The 20,502-nt window shown below is 49.4% G+C and overlaps 1 protein-coding gene and 1 pseudogene across 1 annotated transcript in view; one reads left to right on the top strand and one right to left on the bottom strand.

The window, feature by feature from the left end:
• Nucleotides 1-2,203: 2,203 nt before the first annotated feature.
• On the bottom strand, nt 2,204-19,368 carry LOC116858547 (annotated as a pseudogene).
• The window catches only part of GPC4 (glypican 4), a 103,161-nt gene continuing 101,491 nt past the window's right edge, over nt 18,833-20,502 (top strand). Inside the window, exon 1 of the mRNA XM_032843346.1 lies at nt 18,833-19,526. Coding sequence (XP_032699237.1) covers nt 19,367-19,526 — 160 coding nt within the window. The 5' untranslated portion in view covers nt 18,833-19,366. The remainder of the gene's footprint in view (nt 19,527-20,502) is intronic.

Below are 20,502 nucleotides of genomic sequence, written 5' to 3'. Positions count from 1 at the left end.
GATTTTATTTATTTATTTGTCAAAGAGAGCAGGAGTAGGAGGAGTGGCAAAAGGAGAGGGAGAAGCAGGCACCCTGCTGAGCAAGAAGCTGGATGCAGGACTGGATCCTAGGACATCCCCCCCCCCATCATGACCTGAGCTGAAGGCAGACATTGAACCCACTGGGCCACCCAGGCGTCCCTTCACCCAAATGTCTCAACATTTCCTTAAAGTCACCTCATAGAAATTGAAATATAAGGTTAATGAGTATGAACGTGTTCATGGTTCCATCACTCTTGCCTGGATGCATTCCTAGGGGTTGAACCAATGTAGGCTCTTACCTAATGGTGGGTGAGTATCCTCTCAGCCCCCGGGGTCCCGGCGCGGGCTCTCACCTCTGTAAAAATGTTGGTTGATTTTTTCCTTCCAGGGTAACTATGCTGTGATTTACAGCGAGAGGAACATCTTTATTCCCCTGGAGTTTGATTACTAGTTTTGTCTGTGTTTTAAGCAAGCCTTTTGAAGTGAGTGGGATTTGAATGAAGAAAGATGACTTAGTGAATAAAGCCTGGGAGCTTGTCCTGTCCTCATATTCAGGGAGACGTGGTGAGTTGAAGAAATGGATGGAAATTCTTCGTGGGGAGGAAGGGACCAGGCAATGCGGGATGAGTTTGGGAGGGAAGATGTGACCCAAGTCACAGGTTCAAGAAGGATGGATATAGAAGCAGCAGGTTGGACCAGTTGAAAGAAAAAGAGCCTGGGCTCCAGGCATGAGATCAGCATCAAGGATTTGGTGAAGGGATGGAGGAGGATGAATTTTGGATTACAGAATCTGTCAGGTACAATGGGGAGGGAATCCTGCACTCTCTCATTTTTGGAATACTTTCCCTGTGCCCATGGTTTGGAGGCTATCTCGATGAATAATAACCCAAGGAGGGAGGTAATATCATTATCCTCATTTTATGGATGTATAAACTGAGGGTCTGAGGGGTTCCCTGTCGCAGCCAAGGCCACATATGTATATTACAAGTGGCAGAAAGGAGGATTCGAAACCATGCCTTCCTACTTCAAACCTAGGGCCTTCAGGATCAAGAACAAGATTTGGACAAAGGACAAAAGAGAAACAGCATTTATCCAGGCCATGAAAGTCTGGGGTCAGGCCTAGGTGGAGAAAGACCAATGGTCAAGAGACATGCTTTCCTCTCCCCTAGATCAATGGAAGAACGGTCTCCTGCTCCATTTCAAGCGCCTCCTCTTTCTGTCCCAATTAAAGTAGAAACTGTGTGGGCTAAGAGGGCCTGTACTAGACAAAGCCAGTGTTAAGTTTTTTCTTCTTTTTTTTTTTTTTTTTTTTTAGAAATTGTATTTTATTATTTTTTTGAAGCAAGTTCTCTACCCAACATGGGGCTTGAACTCATGATCCTGAGATCAAAAGTCACACACTCCACTGAATGAGCCAGCCAGGCGGCCCCAGAGTTAAATTTTCAAAGGCACTTGTCTCCTAGCTCCTTATTTCAACTTCTTGTTATTTCACTAGAAAATGCCTTTGGGTTTGAAACATGGATTGTGTCAGACGGGTCACGAGTTCAGATGTGTTCTTATCCCCCTGTTTTCTATCCGGCGGCGTATTGTCTTCGAAAGCACGGTTATGTAGCACATACCACGTGGAGATCTCAGGGAACCGGGGAAATGTCTTAGTGTGGCTGGTACCGAGGCCTGGGTTTCCAGAGGAGAGGGCTCAGTGTTCAGGGAGGAAGGAAACCCAGCCGTCCCCATTGTCTTCTGAGACCAACAAACTTTTATATAAAATAATAGTAATAACAGGTAATTATTTTGATCTCCATATTCAGATTCTCTCTCTCTTTTTAAAAAAGTTTTGTGGTTTTTTTTGTTTTGTTTTTTTGGGGGGTTTTTTTTTGTTTGTTTGTTTTAGTAATCTCTACCCCCAAGGTGGGACTGGAACTCACAACCCTTGAGAGTCGCTCCCTCTACCGACTGAGCCGGCCGGGTGTTCCCCTCCACCGCATCTCTATTTCTATTCTATAAATATCAAAGAGATAATAATATTTATATTATATAAATATAAGAGAGAGAGAAATAATGGAAGGAAATATTCCAAAACATTCGCATCAATGTGGTCTGTGGCTGCCCGGTGGTATTATAGCAAATTGTAGATTTTGTTTTGTTTTTCCTCTGAGGAACAAGAGCCAACTTTTTCATTTGTTCATTTCTTGCATTTGAAGTAGCCCTCAACGGCATCCTTGGCCTGAGACTCTTTGCCCTCGTCCTTCACTATAACACAGCTGCAAGCCAGCCCTTTGCGGGGGGCTCTCCCCCTGTGTCCCTTCCACCGAGGCCTCCTCTCTCCCCTCGCCTCTTGTTGTCATCAACCTTAATTAGGTTGATTTGGTGTTCAGCACAAAGGGCCTCCCCCAACTTGACATACACAGGCTCGTCACAGTTGGATGCAAGCGCACAAAGGTGGGCTTGGCCTTGTGGAAGGCTCTGGCAGCTTTTGTGAATTCCCGGGGCTAGGGCCATCCTGGACCAGGGCAGTCTTCTGCACCCCCTTGTAAAACAGTATTAACGTCCAAGATGACTGCAGCTGCAGAGCCTTCCTCTGGGCCAGGGCTGGAGCTGAGTCTTGAATGCACTAGAATCCAGGCTTTGGATCTGCAAGGAGAGAGCTAGCTCTTTATTATACTTTCCTGTGTTTCCCCAAATTGTCCATAACAAGGACGATGAGCGTTGATATTTGGAAAAACAGTTACGAAAACAGTAAGTTTTTTTTTTTCAAGATTTTATTCATTGACTTGAGAGAGGGAGAGGAGGCAAGAGAGAGCTTGGTGTGGGGGGAAAGGCAGGCTTCCCACCGAGCAGGGAGCCCGATATGGGGCTCGAACCCAGGACCCCGGGATCATGACCTGAGGCAGACGCTTCACCTACAGAGCCGCCCAGGTGCCCCGTAAGTTATTTTTTTTTTTTTTGCAGATTTTCAACATGTTTCATTTTATCAATGAAAAGATTAATAATAAAAATAAACTTACTAGCTACTGTGTCTTTAATTTTGCGCAGAAATTTAAAGAACTTTCTAGATTAACCTTAGGCTATAACCCTTTTATTTGCATGATTTTTTTTTCTAGTATTTTATAGTTGTCTATCATCCTGATACCCAAAATATGAGAAAACGTTTACATCCATTTTCTAATTTAACGTACACAAGAATGTTAATATGCCGTATCATGGCTATCTTGAAAATATATTCTGAAATCAGTCACTTCGCTACACCTCCTGTCACGACCTGAGTCCAAGCAGTTGTAAACTCTCACCTAGACTGCCTTCATAACCCTATAGGCATCTCCGGCTAAAACTGGCTCAACTCCCTTGAGTCGTAATCTCCTCAGTGCCTGAAGGCGCTTTTCTTGGTTTTTGTTGTTGTTGTTGTTGTTGTTTTGTTTTTTGTTTTTTTATTTAAATTGCATTACACCAAAATTCTGCTCAAAAGATTTTTTTTTTAACCAGTTGGAGTTTTTATTTAAAATGCAGTTTATTAAGCACTATCTAAGGGATCCATCACCTAGCCTATTTTTAGTTACCTAGCATCTTTTTATTTACCTGGTTTATTTTTTTTTTAATTTTTAATTTTTTAAATTTTAAATTAAAAATTTTTTTTTAACCTGGTCTATTTTTATTTAGCATTTAAAATGTGCTGGCCTGGAGCTAGGCACAGGGGGGTAAGGAGATTCATAGGGAAATGTGTAACTGTTTCATTGAGCGCCTGTTATTTTGGTACATCTTTTAACTTATCTATTTTATTTTTTTATATTTTATTTATTTATTTGACAGAGAGAGCACATGAGTGAGTTGGAGGAGGGATAGGGAGAGGGAGAAGCAGACTTCTCACTGAGCAGGGAGCCCGACCCTAGGCTCGACCCAGAACCCTGAGATCATGAGCTGAGCCAAAGGCAGATGCTTAACTCACTGACCCACGCAGGTGCCCTACGAGGTACATTTTTTTTTCACAGTAATCTCTACACGCAACATAGGGCTGGAACCCACCACCCCGATATCAAGAGTCACAGGCCATGCTGACTGAGCCAGCCGGGCGCCCCTAAAAGGTACATTTTTTCTTTTTAAGATTTTATTTATTTATTTGACAGAGAGAGATCACAAGTAGGCAGAGCGGCAGGCAGAGAGAGAGGGGGAAGTGGGCTCCCTGCTGAGTGGGGCTCGATCCCGGAACTCTGGGATCATGACCTGAGCCGAAAGCAGAGGCTTTAACCCACTGAGCCACCCAGGCGCCCCTAAAAGGTACATTTTTGATGCTTACTCATTTCATCCTCCAACAACCCTAGGAGGTAGGTTTTTACTACGACTAGATACAGATGACCACACTTGGGGTCCCAAAGACCGTGTGCCATGGCTGAGACTAGACAGTAAGTTAGTGGAAATTCTGGGCCAGGAAGGCAGGCCCACCTAGTTCAAAGCTTGTGCTAATTATATGCCGTTTCTCTCCCATAGTATATACACTCATACAGTATGATTCCCGGCCTTTTAGACCTTACAGTCTAGTTGATGATGAGATCAACACACACAACAATACCCAGCAGCCACTGGTTATGGACACTCATCACCGAGGCCCTTGTGTAGCCCAGCGGGAAGTTCCACCTCGTGAGTGTTTGGGGAGGTTGCGCTGGGCTGCGGCGAATGTGGCTTTGCTTGACCCCGGCCTGGCCTCGGAAGTTTTTAGGCTTCGACCGTGGCTGGAACCAACGTTGCTGTCCCAGATCATCCAGTTGCAAATGGAGGTTTCATTCCAGTAGGCCTTTAACAATTCAGGCAGGGCTTCTCCTGCCGGAATGCACATACCAATCACCTGGGGATCTTATTAAAATGCAGATGCGGAAGGAGGTGGTGTGGGGGTGGGGGCCGGGAGTCTGCATTTCTTTCTTTTTTCCTTTTTTTTTTTTCAAAGAGCAAGACTTTTTTGTTTTGTTTTTGCAAGACTTTTTAAAAAATTGATTTACTTATTTTTAAAGTAAGCTCGATGCCCAATGTGGGGCTTGAACTTAAGACGCCTAGATCAAGGTCACATGTTCTACGGGACTGAGCCAGCCAGGTGCTCCTGGGAGTCTGCATTTCTAGGAAGTTCCCAGGTGATGCTGGTAATGCTAGCTTGAGGGTTGGGGAGCAAACACTAAATGGAGTTAAATGGACTCACCCAGACCCAGACCTCCATCCTGTCTCTGAGCCCCAGGCGGAGTGCTGAGCTGCTCTTCGTCTCCCCACGGGCCAGAGGAAGAGCCCCCAACCCTGAGCAGCAGAGGGAGGGGCGTCCCTTCTCTGAGCCTCATCTCAGTGAAAGGGCAAGGGGTTGTCCAGGCTCGAGTTGGGGCTGGAAAGGCAGCCCTGTCCCAGCAGAGACGCCCAGGCTCCCCTTGGCCCACACGTGGACCAGACCGGTGTCTCCAGCCCCTCTGCAGCATGCTGCCATGGCCACCAGGCCACACGCAAGGGCAAGGAGGCCGCCTCCTCCCTGGGGCCCTCCCTGGTGCATCTGGGGCGGCACCTGTTGGGCCGCTTCAGCTCTGTGCCCGGTGCCTGGCGGGGCCGCTGGCCTCTGCCTTGACATCTTCAGCCCCCGCCTGGGTGGGTGGTCGGGTCCCGGACCCGCCTGACCGCAGGGCACGGGCCCTGGCCACTCTCTGAGACCCCTTCTCGCACCGCGACCCAGTTTTCCCGAGGGTCCCCCGAGCCCTGGGTGACAGGCAGGCGGCCTTGCTGGGACCCCAGGGGAAGCCGAGGCTGGAGGGCCACGGGCGCAGGAGGCGGCTAGACAAGAGGGTGCCGCCAGAAGAGAGGGACACCGTCTAGCTTGCTTCTCCTGATGCAAAACCGATCGTAATTATAATACTTGGAATGGGTGGGAGGCCTGCCTTCCAGAAGCTCCAAGCCCAGTAAGAGTACTTTAGCTTCTCAGTCAGTCTCTCACACACAGAGGCACGCACACACACTTTAAAGAGCAGGCCAAAAAGTGTTATAAATAAAATTCTAGAACATGAGTGGGAGGAATAAACAGGAAAATTTCACTGTAAAAGATGAAAATGCACTAACTTCTTGAGGGATGGCATCACTCAGCCAACCCACAACTGTGCCATTAACCAGAACCCAGGGGGTGCCTGGGTGGCTCAGTCAGTAGGCGTCCGCCTTCTGCTCAGGTCAAGATCTCGGGCCCACATCCAGCACGCTGCGGGGAGCCCGCTTCTCCCTCTGCCTGCCGCTCCCCTTGCTTGTTGTCTCTCTCTGTCTGTGTGTCAAATAGATAAATGAACTCTTAAAAAAAAAAAAATGGAACCCGGGCTGTGCATGCTGTTGCTCTGCTCGGGTTCTTTCCTTTCCTTGTCAGTATGTGCTAGAGACCACGTCAACCCTGTTGGTTCTCAGGGTAAGGCTAGCAGGAAGAGAAAGACAGCCTTTATGGGGACGGTGTACCCGCATGGCTCACACTTACGTTGCCAAGCATTCTTTTGGTCCAGCCGGACAGGGATCTGAGCTGCCAACCACACAGGTGTGGCTCTATGCTCTTCCTCCGTCTCTTTCCACTCTTCCCCAAGCCGCCTGTCCCCCACTCTCCCCCCCCCTCGCCCATCTCCCAATTCTCATCCTCTAGACCTTTGTGCAAGGCATGCTGTTTATCTAACAGGCCCACCTAGCCCTTTGAGATCTTCGGTGTGGCTATCTCCCCTCGCCTGGACCCACCCCCAGAAGGCCCAGTGACCTCACCCCTCCGCTGATCATGAGGACCCCCAGCTATCTGGAGCCAACATGCCCTGCCTGCCTTGTGAATTAGTGGTGTGTTCCCTGCCGACAGTGGATGCTTCTGGATTACAGTCCAGCCCTGTGGCTTATTCCCTGTTCATAATATGTACTTGACACGTGACCTTTTCCAGAACTTTAAAAAGCAGAGTTGTCCAGGAGGCAGTCCTTGTTTTGAGGACTTTAATTGGAGAAGCGTAATTCACTAGATGGCTGTGTAGATGATTCATAACTCCTCTGACCTTTCTCCATCAGCTCATTCTCCTCTTGGTCTCCCCCCGCCCCCGCCATTTTTGGTTTAGTGTTTGTGATGGGTTAATAATTCATATTTTGGGGGCCAAGAAGTATTCTCCAGAATAATATTCATAGTTCTAGAACTGCTTTCGATTCTTCTACAAACTCAAGAGACGCACACATAGAGGTTGCTAGGAAGGAGAAAGCCTTTTGCATTGGCCTCTACAAATTAGAAATAAAAGAGCTCTTGGGAAAAGATTGGCTCTGAACAGCTCAGAAGAACTCTTAGAGAATCTGCTAAATAATATTTTTGTCTGCTGTTTGTAAATGTGACTCGCTTTGAAACCATCTGTCATGCAGTCCTTTGCAGAGAGCTGAGAAGTATTTAAATCTGTGAAAATGAGTATATTTTTGTATATACCAAAGCAGGATTTTAATGGGTCCCTGCTGCATGCTGTCCAGTGCATTCTTTGAAACATGATTTTACCCAATTGTCAAGTAACATTGAAAACGGAATTCAAAGAAGGGATGTGGCAGTGAATGGAGAGGGTGTGGTGCGGGTTGTAGCTGTGTTTCTGCACAGAGAAGCAGAGAAGCTGCAAGGCAGGTGGGGGAACAGGGTTTCTTCATGAGTCAAGGGGCCGGGTTGGAGTTTTTGCTGCTTTTCCTCCTGCTTAGGGAAGCAGCCCTTCCCCAGGTTGGGGGGGGCGGGGGGGTCGGGGAGGGAAGTGGGGCAGGACACTATGGCCAGCTGCTCCTCATTTCCTAGTGAAGTTCTAGCTTTGTGCAGCCGGCTTTGGGCATTACTGGCAATTCAGTGCCCCCACCTTTAATGACATCGCTGTTTTCACTGTTGCCTTTGGTCCCTGTGGCTAATACCCCAACCGAGCAGAACCCAAGACGCCTAAATGACTGGCAGTGGCTGCAGCTGTTGCAGCAAAAAATTGGAACATCATTGAAGAGGCTTCCTCATGTTGAATGGAGAAAGTAGGCTCAAAGGAAATCTCTCTCCAAACAACTGTGAGGCGGATCACTAGTGTTTCACATGTGCTGTTGTGGGTCGTGAGTTGTCTCTCGGGGGCTATGTCTTGTCTGCCCACTAAAATTGTAAGTTGCAGGGTGCCCAGCTGGCTCAATCAGTAGAGCACAGGACGCTTGATCCTGGGGTCATGAGTTCAAGTCCCACGTTGGGGGGGGTACTGTTTACTTGATAAAAAAAAATTTTTTAGATAAAATTGTACGTTTCTTGAGGGCCAGGATCTTGTCTAGGGCAAAAGTTAAGTATCAGAGCTGGAAGGAACTCCAGAGCCCCAGTCGCACAGGTGAGAAAATTGGAGTCAAGAATAGTAGCAAAGTTAGGACTCAGTGGGAGGACTCTGATTCACAGCCCAATGACTTCTTACCGTGCCATTCTCCAAGCTCTGCCAAAGACAGCCTACTCCACCACTGCCATACCAAAGGCAACAGGATAGAACCTTCTCTTAACAATACCCAGCCATGGGGCACCTGGGTGGCTCAGTCGGTTAAGTGTCTGATTCTTGGATTCAGCTTGGGTGATGATCTCAGGGTCATGAGACTGATCCTTGCATCAGGCTCCACACTCAACATGGAGTCTGCTTGAGATTCTCTCTCCCTCCCCCTCTCCCTCTGCCCCTCCTGCTTGTGTGAGCGCAAGCTGTCTCTCTCTAAAATAAGTAAATAAGTTTCTTAAAAAAATAGTAGGTTAATACCCAGAAGAATCGGAAATCAGAGGATGAATGGATTAACAGATTATAGTACATAAACACACACTGAATAGCCTTGTAGCTAATGATTTATGCATCTCCTTGGTTATTTCCTTAGGATAAATTCCTGGGTATGCAAAAAAATGGAAACACAAATATCCACCAAGCAATAAATGGATAAATAAAATGTGTGTATCCATATGAGGGAATACTATTCCGCCATAAAAAGGAATGAAGTATTGATGCCTGCTACAACACGAATGAACCCTAAAGGCATTGTGCAAAGTAAAATTAGCCACACAGGGACCAATACTGTAGGATTCCACTGCATGAAATGTCCAGAACAGACAAATTTATAGAGACCCGAAGTAGGTTAGAGGTTGTAAGGGACTGCTGTGGGGCGGGGGGAGGGAGTAAGGGGGAGTGACTGCTTAATGGGGATAGAGTTTCTCTTTGTGGTGATACATATTTTTTGCACCTTATTAGAGGTGGTAGTTTTAAAACCTTGAATGCTTTTATTCATAGTACCTAAAATATTGACTAAAACCAGCAATTTTTCAAGATCATACCATTTGTATACATTTATTAAAGATAAACAAAATGAATCCAAACTCTAAAGGAAATAAAGTCAGGAGTATAGAAATTAGATTTGATTATTTAAAATCAGAAATGGGACGTCTGAAAATTAGTTTTCTTTTTTTTGACTTTTTTTTATTTATTTGACAGACAGAGATCACAAGTAGGCAGAGAGGCAGGCAGGCTCCCCGCTGAGCAGAAAGCCCGATGCGGGGCTTGATCCCAGGACCCCTGGATCATGACCTGAGCCAAAGGCAGAGGCTTTAACCCACTGAGCCACCCAGGCGCCCCTGACTTTTTTAAAAAGTAAGCTCCACACCCAGCACAGACCTCCCCAGTGCGGGGCTTGAACTCACCACCCTGAGATCAAGACTTAGCTGAAATCAAGAGTTGGAGGTTTGACTGACTGAACCCTCCAGGCGCCCCAACTTTTTTTTTTTAAAGATTTTATTTATTTATTTGACAGACAGAAATCACAAGTAGGCAGAGAGGCAGGCAGAGAGAGAGAAGGGGAAGCAGGCTCCCTACCGAGCAGAGAGCCCGATGCGGGACTCGATCCCAGGACCCTGAGATCATGACCTGAGCCGAAAGCAGAGGCTTAACCCACTGAGCCACCCAGGTGTCCCCCCAACTTTTTTTTTAAATGTAAGGTCTGCATCCAATATGGGGCTTGAACTCATGACCCTGAGATCAAGAGTCACATGTTCCACCAACTGAGCCAGCCAGGCACTGCTACAAGTTTCTCTTGATAAATTTTTCTTTTTAAGCTGCCTCCTTCCCTTGACCCTGAGAAGTCAAGGGGAAGAAAGGCAGGGTTCTCTTAGAGGTGGTGGAAGTGAGCGGGCATAAGCCCCTTCCTGGGTTCTGCCCGCTTTTGCCATCCTCCCCCCTCCCCCCACCGAACCCTGCATGCTGGAATACAGCACTGGGTACTCTGAGAATTAAGACCATGTCGGTTTGAATTATCCAAAGTCAGGCTGGGTAGGAGAAGTGTGTATACGTGAGCATGAGCAGGGAGGGACATGGGAAAATACAACCCCCACCCCCATGCTGTGTGTGCAGCCTGGATTCAGCTAGATGCTCGGAAAGTCTGTGCAGGTTCCTAGTCTCCTCGCTCATTTGAATTCATTATTGTTATAGCAACAGTGCTGTAGACATCACCCATCAGTGGTTAGAAAATGACAAATGTCAAACTATGTCTGACCCTGACTCTCTTCAGCTCTTTTTATCTGTGGTATCTCTTTGGAATAAAAATGCCTACTCCCTGCTGGGTCTTCTTAAAAATGCGCATTGTCTCTTCACATAAAGGCAGGGATGGTGGTGCCATGGAAAAAGAAGAAGAAAAAGAAGAGGAGGAGGAGAAGAAAAAAGAAAAGGAATGCCATCTGACTTTGCAGGTTTAAACCACAAGTCTCACTACCTGTAGGGCTCGATTGGCATTTCATTAAGGACTTTCTTATGTCGCTTAAAACGTTCTGTCGCTTTCTAACGGAGCCTGGGTTTTGTGGCTGGGTTTTCTGATCCTCACAGCAGGGCAAGAGGGTGGGGTGGTGGGCAGAGACAAGGTTTCATGATGTTCAGGGCCGGAGTTGGGGAGGACACCCTTCAGATCCTTGGAGTCCTGTAAGGGAGGGCAGGGGTGCTGCCACCAGATCACTTCTCTGTTTTTCCAAACAAGGTAGAGAATGAACATAAAATGCAGCTCATGCTACCACATGTAACTACGTGTCCTTTGCAATCTCGAGGCGCAACGTGCTTGAAACCTAGAAACCCTTGTTCCCTCTGAAATCCTGACTAGAAGGAACAAGGATAGAAAACACCATCACTATTGCCCCTGTTCTAGTCAGAACCTATGTTTTGCCTCTGACCGTCTTTCCCGGGCTTGAAATTTCAAATGCAAAAGGAAAGGTCAAGGTTGAGGTGGATGGACCAGACAAATGTCAAGGTCCCTTCCAGATCTCATATTCGAGTAGCTTCTGCTTGGACAGTGCTGGGCTACCAGCCTCTCCTCTGTCCTTTTGCTCATGCAATTTTCTCATTGGCTGCTTGCGATGTGAACAAGCTATACAAACAATTTTGAAAAATGAATGTTTCAGAAGTACCTTTGCGTGTACTGGTAATTTTTATTGAATCAAAAGGATATGAAGAAATAATTTTCTTTCCATGAATGTTCCACTTATGTCCGATGGGCAAATTAGAGAAGAAACTCTCCCAATTATATTGAAATGCATGTTTTACATCTAAAGCCGTAGGTCAAATCGTAGGCCACAAGCTAGAGTAATGACTACAGCAACTGTTTTTGCCGTCATCAGGAAATGCACCCAGTGCAAAATGAGTCCTTTTTTTCAGTACTTAGAATGCCCTTTATAAATAGACTATAGATAACAGCTTAGGGATGGAGAAGACTAACCGGCTTTCCATGCAGAGTTTGGTCTTTGTTCTCCCATGAGCGTGAATGAGATATGAGTCGTCATTTTTTATAGACGTTACAAACTTCCTGAAACCTTTGCCCCAGTAATAAAGTATGGGAACATATCAGTACCAGCGACATGAGAATGTCCATTTTACTCTTTGTGCCTCTGGTATCTCACCGGGAAAATGGGCACAAGAAACATCTTTCCTGTAGTGAAAGAACCCTAGCAGATAAAAATAACTCGATCCCTTTGTGTTCAACAACTCATATCATACAACGCTAACTGTGGAGACCAATATGGATATAATTCATGTGTTCCGATACAAAATTATTAGACCAAGGGGCGCCTGGGTGGTACAGTCTGGTTCTTGGTTTCGGCTCAGGTTGTGATCTCAGGGACATGAGATTGAGCCCCGCATCGGGCTTCACGCTAAGTGGGGAGTCTGCTTAAGTTCCTCTCTCCCTCTGCCCCTCACCACATCTCCCCCGTTTTCTCTCTCTCTCTCAAATAAATAAATCTTCAAAATTATTAGACTAGGGGGTGCCAGAGTAGGCTCAGTCGGTTAAGCATCTGCTTTGATTTTTTTTAAAGATTATTTATTTGACAGAGAGAGAGAGACAGCGAGAGAGGGGACACAAGCAGGGGGAGAGGGTGAGGGAGAAGCAGGCTTCCTGCTGAGCAAGGAGCCCGATGCGGGCCTCAATCCCAGGACCCTGGGATCATGACCTGAGCAGAAGGCAGATGCTTAACACCTTCGTCACCCAGGCACCCCAAGCATCTGCCTTCAGATCAGGTCATGATCCCGGAGTCCTGAGATGGAGCCCCATGTCAGGCTCCCTGCTCAGCAGGGGAGTCTGCTTCTCCATCTCCCTCTGTGTGCTCACAAGTGCTCTCTCTTTCTTTTAAATAAATACATACATCTAAAAAAATTATTAGACAAATATGCTATCATACTAAATAGCATTTCAATGCTGGCAGGGCTGGGTCTGAGCAAATTGTGAAGTGGATGGAATGTCTAATAACCATAAGGAGAGTATTAGCTAATGTTTACTCTATTGAGCCCCAACTTTCAGGCCCCATGAGAGAAGGGATACTGTTTTATTTGTAACTGTGCTCCCAAAGCCTTAAAGAGTGTCGATCCCAGTAAATACTTGTTGAGTGAAGGAATGATCAGAAGGATAGCAAATGAGGGCTTTGTACAGGGCAGGGTGCTAAGTGCTTTATGATTAAGTCCCTGTAGTTTCTACTCCATGCCTTGTGCTGAGGGCATAGAAAGCGCTAGGGGCCAAGAGAAATGCTTTTCATATGTTTTCTCTTGTAATCCTCGAGGAGGGGTAGGTGTGAGAAAAAAAGTGAGGCTCAGGAAGGATAAGTTACTTACCTAAGGACACATGGTCAGTAAATGGCAGAACCAGGGCTTAACTCTCGCGGTGGGTGGGGGGTAGCCCCACCGCCTCACCTCTTTCACTGCCTTTCCCTTTGTGTCTTTTATGCATTTGTTTTCTGGTCTTCATCTGGAATCCCTGGATGAAGAAATGCTGGGCCCTCACCACAGCTGTGGCTGCTTTCAATCCATTCTGTGCCCCCTCGCTGCCTCCCCAGATCATTGTTTCTACGGCACCACTTCTGTCTTTTCAGTCTCTGTTTATACATCATCAGTGTTGATGGGATCAAGATAGCACTGTCATCCCAGGGTAACGTGTTCCCGTTATCTGGCACCTTCTGACGTGCTAGTCTCCCAGATGAACCTGGACTCAGCTAAAATCGGGTTTTCACTGGCCCCCACTGGCCCCCTACATCCCCACTCTTCTGCCTGGTAATTTCTCCCTGTCCTTCAGGGTCCAAAGGCAGTCCTACTCTCTCCAATCTTTTACCCATTAGCCTTGCACTGTCTTCCAAGTTTTCCTGGGTCTGTTTTGGGCTTGGGGCACAGTGAGAAGTGACTATAATTGAACTTGGACTCAGAGGGCCTCAATTTAAGGCTCTGAACCATTTTCTTCACCCATAAATTATGGAAAATAATACATATTTCACAGATAATACATGTGGAAGCAATTCCTAAACTCTGTAGTACTAAGCAAATATCAGTTATTATTAGGAGATTGGCTTCCCACGGAAGAGTTTTCAGGCAAGGAGTGGGAAGCTTATAAATGATGCTATCAGGCTGATTTTGTGACAGCCCTGGGTGGATGGATGGAGAGAGAGAGAGGCCAGAGGCCAGAGGACCTGTTAGGAGGTTGGCTCTACAGTCCAGACAAGAGATAATGGAACCTGGACAGACCCTGATGGCCATGGAGTGAAAAGGAAGACTTGAATTGTCCAGGTGATTACAGAAGAAAAAGAGAGCACAGTGGGGACCATAGGCACAAACAGGAAGTAAAGTGGCTAGGTACCCGCTGCCTATGTTTAAAGTTGTAAACACAGATGAGCTCTCTGAGGGAGAAGGAAAGCTAAGGCAGACTTCAAGTATTAGAGAAACTGAAGGGAAGTATGAAATTAGGAGCCAGGAACAGACTACACACATCAACTCTTTCCAAGTGACTGATCCTTCAATTACTGGTACTTCTGTAAATTTCCAAAGGGACCAAGAGGAGGCTGACAACCATAGAACAAGGAGTGACTTGGGATGACGGTCCCAGGGGACAGGCATTGCCCTGTGTTACCCTCACCATTGTCTCTCTGCACGCACACATAGATCCCACCTCCCCAATCAGACAGTCAGCTCTTGAAATGCCTCCGGTCTTCCAGCTTCCTAGGGCCTTCTCAGAACCCACCTTGGCACATAGCAAGTGGTCAGCAGGTATTACTCTCTTGGCTGCTTAAAAAGGAAAGTCACAGCGTTGCGGGGGGTGGGGGTGGAGAGAAGGTTACTTGGTGAAATCTAGGCTGAAGAAGGGCATAGTTTATCTGGCAAACTTTCATGACTTCTTAAGTGGTCACTAACATTTAAAAATCAGGAGATTTCAAATACATTTCTAGGTCTTTTATTCCTGTGGGAGACTGGCCCGGCAGGTGAACCTGTACTCTGCAGGCAATAAGCATTCAAATAAAAAAGAAAACCTGAGAGAGGGCTTGGACAACCCATGGTGGTGCTGGTGCTGAACTGTTTGGGAATTGATCTGGAAATCGATGGGGTACCATGGGGGGAGGGGCAGGGCTCAGCAGCGGAGGGCACCATTCAGGGGTTCGGGGGTGTTGTCAGAGGCTCGCTCTGATGGCTGGGGGAAAGAGGGATTGGGTAAAGGGAGAGGCTAGAGGGCTATGGGACAGCACCAAGCCTAGGAAAGGAAGTCACGTTCTACTCGCCATCCCTGTGTTTGGCAACCAATCTAGCTCCCCAGCAGGCCAGGAGATGTACCCCCAGAGCCGAGAGAGTGGACCTGACTGAGCTCGTTCTTGGCTTGGAGGAGCGCAGCAGGCAGTGCATACGTTGTTCTCTGCGCGCTGGTGAGCCTACCCCAGTGCCTTATCAGGAGAAATGCCTTGCCTGGGAGAAGCAGGTATACTGTAAATGTATTCTACCTAAGCGAGCCTTTGCTTGTGGGTCTGACCCAGTGCATTCGACTGTAAACGCTTTGTGGTATGTATGTCTTCCCTCCCTCTAGGGATGGGCAGCATTTGGCACATAGTAGGTGCTCAGTGAACATTTAATTGTCTGAAATAGGGACGCTACTGTGGGATCTGGGTAGTTACACTTTCACAGCTGACCCTAAATGAGACCCATGGGATTTGGTCAGAGGCCTTAAAATTTTCAGTCTTTGTTCAGCTACTCAAGATTTCCGTGGCTGTGAATGAGCCACGTAATCTTGCCAAGAACGTTTGCTCATCTATTTTTTTTTATTTTTACTTTGTATTTTATTTTATCTTAAAGGTTTTATTTATTTATTTATGAGGGAGGGAGGGGGGGGGAAGAGAACAGGAGCAGTGCAGGGGAGAGGGAGAAGCAGGTTCCCAGCTGAGCAAGGAGCCCCATGCTTGATCCCAGGACCTTGGAATCATGACCTGAGCCGAAGGCAGAGGCTTAACAACTGAGCCACCCAGGCGCCCCTATTTTTTTTTTTTAAAGATTTTATTTATTATTTGGAAGTGAGAGAGAGCACAAGCAGGGGGAGAGGCAGAGGGAGAGGGAGAAGCAGACTTTCTGCCTGAGCAGGGAGCCCGATGTGGGGCTTGATCCCAGGATCCTGAGATCATCGCCTGAGCCAAAGGCAGTCCAGATGCTTAACCAACTGAGCCACCCAGGCGCCCTTGCTAATCTATTAAAACTCACACACACACACACACACACACACACTAAAATTTTCTAATAGAGGAGTGCAGCTGAAGGCACTCTGCAAATGGTAAAGTACTATATGACCCAATGTAGCGTATCTATAAAATGGAACACCATCCAGCCACAGAAAGGAAAGAAGTCCTAATATCTGCTCCCACATGGATGAGTCTTGAAGACCTGATGCTAAAGGAAAGAAGCCAGACACAGGTCACATATGGCAGGACTCCATTTATACCAAACGTCAGAATAGGCAAATCCATAGATCCATACAGCAGATTAGTGGTTTCCGTGGGCTGGGGGGGCGGTGGGGAGAAGGGAATAGACTTTCCTTAATGGGTATGGTGTTTCCTTTTGGGATGATGAAAACATTCTGGAGCTACATGGTGGTGATGATGGCACACCTTTGTGAGTGTGCTAAATGCCACTGAGTTGTATACTTAAAAATGGTGAAAATGGTAAAACTTAGGTTTGCGTATTTTACCACAATAGAAAAGCTCCCCCAAAAGTGCTATATGAGAGTTAATCACCTTGAGAAGCTGTTGGTTCTTATATTCTAAGCGCAGTATCCAATCCATTTTTTTTTTTTGGCATTCAGATAACTTACAGAGTAGAGGCATCTCCACTAAAGAGCCTCTTCCTAAGAGAAAAGCTGGAGTGGGGGTGGGGGGAGGAAAGGAGGAGCAAGGGGCCATCTGAAAAGGGAAGCTGGATGGTATTTGTTTCGTAGATTGCCAGTTGTTCACCCTGTTTGTATTTAAATGAAAGGAGGCTTTGAAGTGGGAGCCGCCTCTGAGCAGGGCTTGGGGTTCCTGTCTTGTGTGGTAAAGTTCAGACTTGTCCAGATCCGTTTCTAGCCAGGGGTTACTGTTTCTGGTGGAAAAGACTCAAGTTTTGGTTAATAATACATGAGCAGGAAAAACAGGAGTAAATTGGGCGGCACGGGAGTAGGGGCAAGGAATGAGTTCCCCCTGGACTTGGGAAAAGTAGCTTTCAGATTTGGGCTCCATGGTTTTTGGGAGGATCTTTTTTTTCACTTACGGTCACTGGTTTTCATTTTGTTATTACCGTGGGCTGCATCTCAGATTGTATCATCTTTGGTAAAGAACATCTTTCAGTAAATGCATCAATCAGTGAAAGTTAAAAGTGCTGGACTAAGCCCTAGCGATAATCTGAATGGTATCAGTTTGAGAAAAAGGCAGACTAATTGAAAGTCTCTTGAAAATGGCAGGAAATTCACCTGGAGGGGAGTTTGCATATTTAGAAAAAATCCTCTGCTAGTTGTAGGGTTAAATATTCTGCCCACCCACAGAAATTGTAAGTTTCACTAATAGGTCACGGATCTGTTTACCTTGATGATCTCCAAGAGTTAATAAAATCTAGAAGAGTGTGCAGTGGGCATCCAAAACAATAGCTGACCTAAGTTTCTACAACTCCACAGAGCCAACATGTCAACGTGGTTTACAAACAGCAGTGGACGAAGTCTCAACAAACCCTATGAGGGTGATAATTGTAATGATGGTTCATATCTTCCCCCTATGTAATTTTATGGGAATTGAGAGTCTAGCCAAATAATAAGTTCCAGCCCCTTTTATCTGCCCAGTTCCCAGCACACTCCCGAGGTGTCTGAGGCACTTCTCACCCTAACCTCTTAAAGCAGATTGTAACAATAACAAGGGTAATGACAAGTTCCCAATCTGCACAGTTCCCTTCATTAAAGGAGCCCTGGGAGCTTCAAAAACACTCATTAATGGAATCTGACAAACCTGGGAAGGTGGGAAGACTCGCCCATTTCCAGTTTTCTGGTGGCTAAGTGGAGACTGGGTCCCAGAGAGCTGTGAGTCTCTCTCAAGAGGCTGGAGGGCAGAAGGGGCTTGGGGTCTTGGGCTACCTATACTCCACGTGACCTGGGAGAGTAAATCAGGGTTCTGGACCCACACCCCAGCTGCATGCTATTAGCAAGTCGCTCCCTTTCTCTGCGCCTCAGTTTCCCTACGTTTACGACGAGGATTTGGGCCAGGTTTCCAAAGTCTCAGAGGTCATCCGTGAATGTCCCAACGCCTCTATCCTGGGGTGAGGGGGGAGGGCTCTCCCACTTCAGGGTTTGGTTAGACTTGTAGCAGAACCGGGCGTGGCCGGGGGAAGGCGGGGGAGGAGAATGCCTGCCGGGGTTCGGAACAAGTCGGTGCTCATGGAGCACCGTTGGATGGGAAGCAGGTCTGAGAGGGCCAGGTGAAGGTCTAGTGCCAGCTGGGAGTCCGAAGTCCCCTTGTGCCTGCAGCGAAACAATGCGAGTCATGCCAGCGCCTTCCGCTCCTGGCCCAGGAGCTGTTAGGGGCGTCCTCGGGGCTGCGGGGCGGCTGGGAGGGCAGGTATCGAGGCGGGAGGGCTCCCCCGCCTTTGGCCCACGGTCAGCGAGTCAGGTGGCCGCGCTCAGATAGCCTGTGACTCGGCCGCGGGCTTCGGAACAAGTGCCCAGGCGCGCGGTCCCCCCAGGACTTCGTCCCTTCACCCGGGAGAAGTTAGCCCTCCCTCTTCGGGTAGGGGGCGGCGGGCATCTCCCGCCTCCCGGGGGAGGGGAGGAGGAGCGGAGGGAGGAGCCCCGCGGGGCGTGTCGCGCGAGGGAGCGCCGCGCGCCCGGTGCGGCCCCCTAGGAAGTGGATTTGGCCGCTCCGGATCCCAGCCCGCTTCCAGGTTTTCTCCCGTCCCGGCCCTGCGTGCTCCCGCCCGTCTCCGGCGCCCCCCCCCCCGCGCCGCCCGCCCCCCTCCCCCTGAGTGCCGCCCGCTGGGCCAAGTTTGCCGAGCGTCGCCGCGCACGCCGGCCAGTCAATCAGCGGCGGAGCTGAGGAGGGCACAGCCGCGCGGCCGAGGGCAGAGTGAGCCGAGCGGAGCCGAGCCGAGCCAGGAGAGCGGACCCGCGCCGGGCAACCTCGAGCCGCGCGCCGCGAGCGCCCGCCGCCGCCCACGCCCTCCGCGGCCCCGGCGGCGCCTGCCACCTTCCCCTCCTTCCCCGCGCCCCTGTCCCGCTGCCGGCCGGCGCGCCCCGTCCGCCGCCCCGCGGAGCCCAGAGCCCACCGGCCCGCACCTCCGCTCCCGTGGGCCGCGCACCGCCTCCACGCCCTCGGCCTCTTCCACCCCCGCCGGGCGCCTGGCACCGGGGACCGTTGCCTGACGCGCGAGGCCCAGCTCCACTTTTCGCCCCGCGTCTCCTCCCGCTGCTCTCCCAACTCCTACCCCAACTCCCTCGCCCTCTCGCTCCGCTCGCGAGTCCCCCGGCCCCGCGCCGCTCGGCCCGCGCTCGCCACTCTCCCCCGGTTCCCAGAGGTGGGACCGCGTCAGCCCCGGCCCGCACCATGGCCCGGTTCGGCTTGCCCGCGCTTCTCTGCGCCCTGGCCGTGCTCTGCACCGCGCTGCTGGCTGCCGAGCCCAAGTCGAAAAGTTGCTCGGAAGTGCGACGGCTTTACGTGTCCAAAGGCTTCAACAAGAACGATGCCCCCACGCACGAGATCAACGGTAGGTGGGGGCCCTCGGGAGGCGTGCGCGGAGGCAGGCACCCCGGGGAAGGGGCCGCGGAACCCCCGCGCGGCCGCAGGTAGCCTGGGGCGGCGGTGGGGGGGAAGCTGTGGGCAGGCGGGAGAGAGCGCGAGAGCGAGCCCCCGAGCAGCGCGGCCCCCCGGGACTGCGAGGCGGGGTGCCCCGCCGCCGGACCGTCTGCCATCCCGCATCTGCTCCCGCCCCACCGCGTCTTCACGGTCCCGGGGAGTCCCGAGGACTCTGGCCCGCAAAGTGCGTGTCACCGGCTCCGTCGCCTGTTCCGGGTTGAACTCCTTACTGGGCTCCCCGCTTTGTTGTGCGGGTGACGAGAAGCCGGGAGGAGGTGAGGGTCGCCGGTGGGGTGTTTGTGTGTGTGTCGGGGGGGTGGCGCAGCCTACAGCGTGCCAGCTTCCCCGGGACGCCAAACGTGGAACTCCAATGGAGGTTTCATTGATGTTCTTTTAAAACCCCTCTCCCCGCCTCTCCTCTACCACTGACGCGGATTAGGAGTTTCAGTAGCTACAGCGGCTTTAGAAATCGCCTTTAAAAAGCAAACGACTCTCCACCCCTCCAAACCCTGAATTTTGGGAACTCTCCTGCTTTGCGGAAGGTGCTGGACGGGAAGGGTACTTCCACCCCCCCCTTTCTTTTTTCTCACCTCATTTTCAGGGTTAATTGCACATTCAATTACAAACCTTTGAAAGGACTGACTACAGGAAACCTGAATCGCAGTTTGGAGATGGTTATGCAAATGGAGAAGCCTTAGCCTGTGAAAAAGTTCACCGGATTTGGGCGCTGGGGGTGCGTGGGGTATTGGTGAAAGCCCTTCTCGGAGCGCCGGGGAGGCGGCTTTTCGGCGGGCGCCCTTCGCCCCTCCCTGCGAGGCGGCGGCGGCGGCCGCGGGTCCCCTCCGGGTCGCGGTCTCTCATTCGCGGAGGGCAACTGTTGCGCGCAG

Source organism: Lontra canadensis, unplaced genomic scaffold (assembly GCF_010015895.1).
Source record: "Lontra canadensis isolate GAN:19392208 unplaced genomic scaffold, GSC_riverotter_1.0 scaffold138, whole genome shotgun sequence".
In the NCBI taxonomy this organism is placed as follows: domain Eukaryota; kingdom Metazoa; phylum Chordata; class Mammalia; order Carnivora; family Mustelidae; genus Lontra; species Lontra canadensis.
The sequence above is the reverse complement of the archived record's forward strand: the minus strand, read 5'-3'. Positions and strand labels throughout refer to the sequence as shown.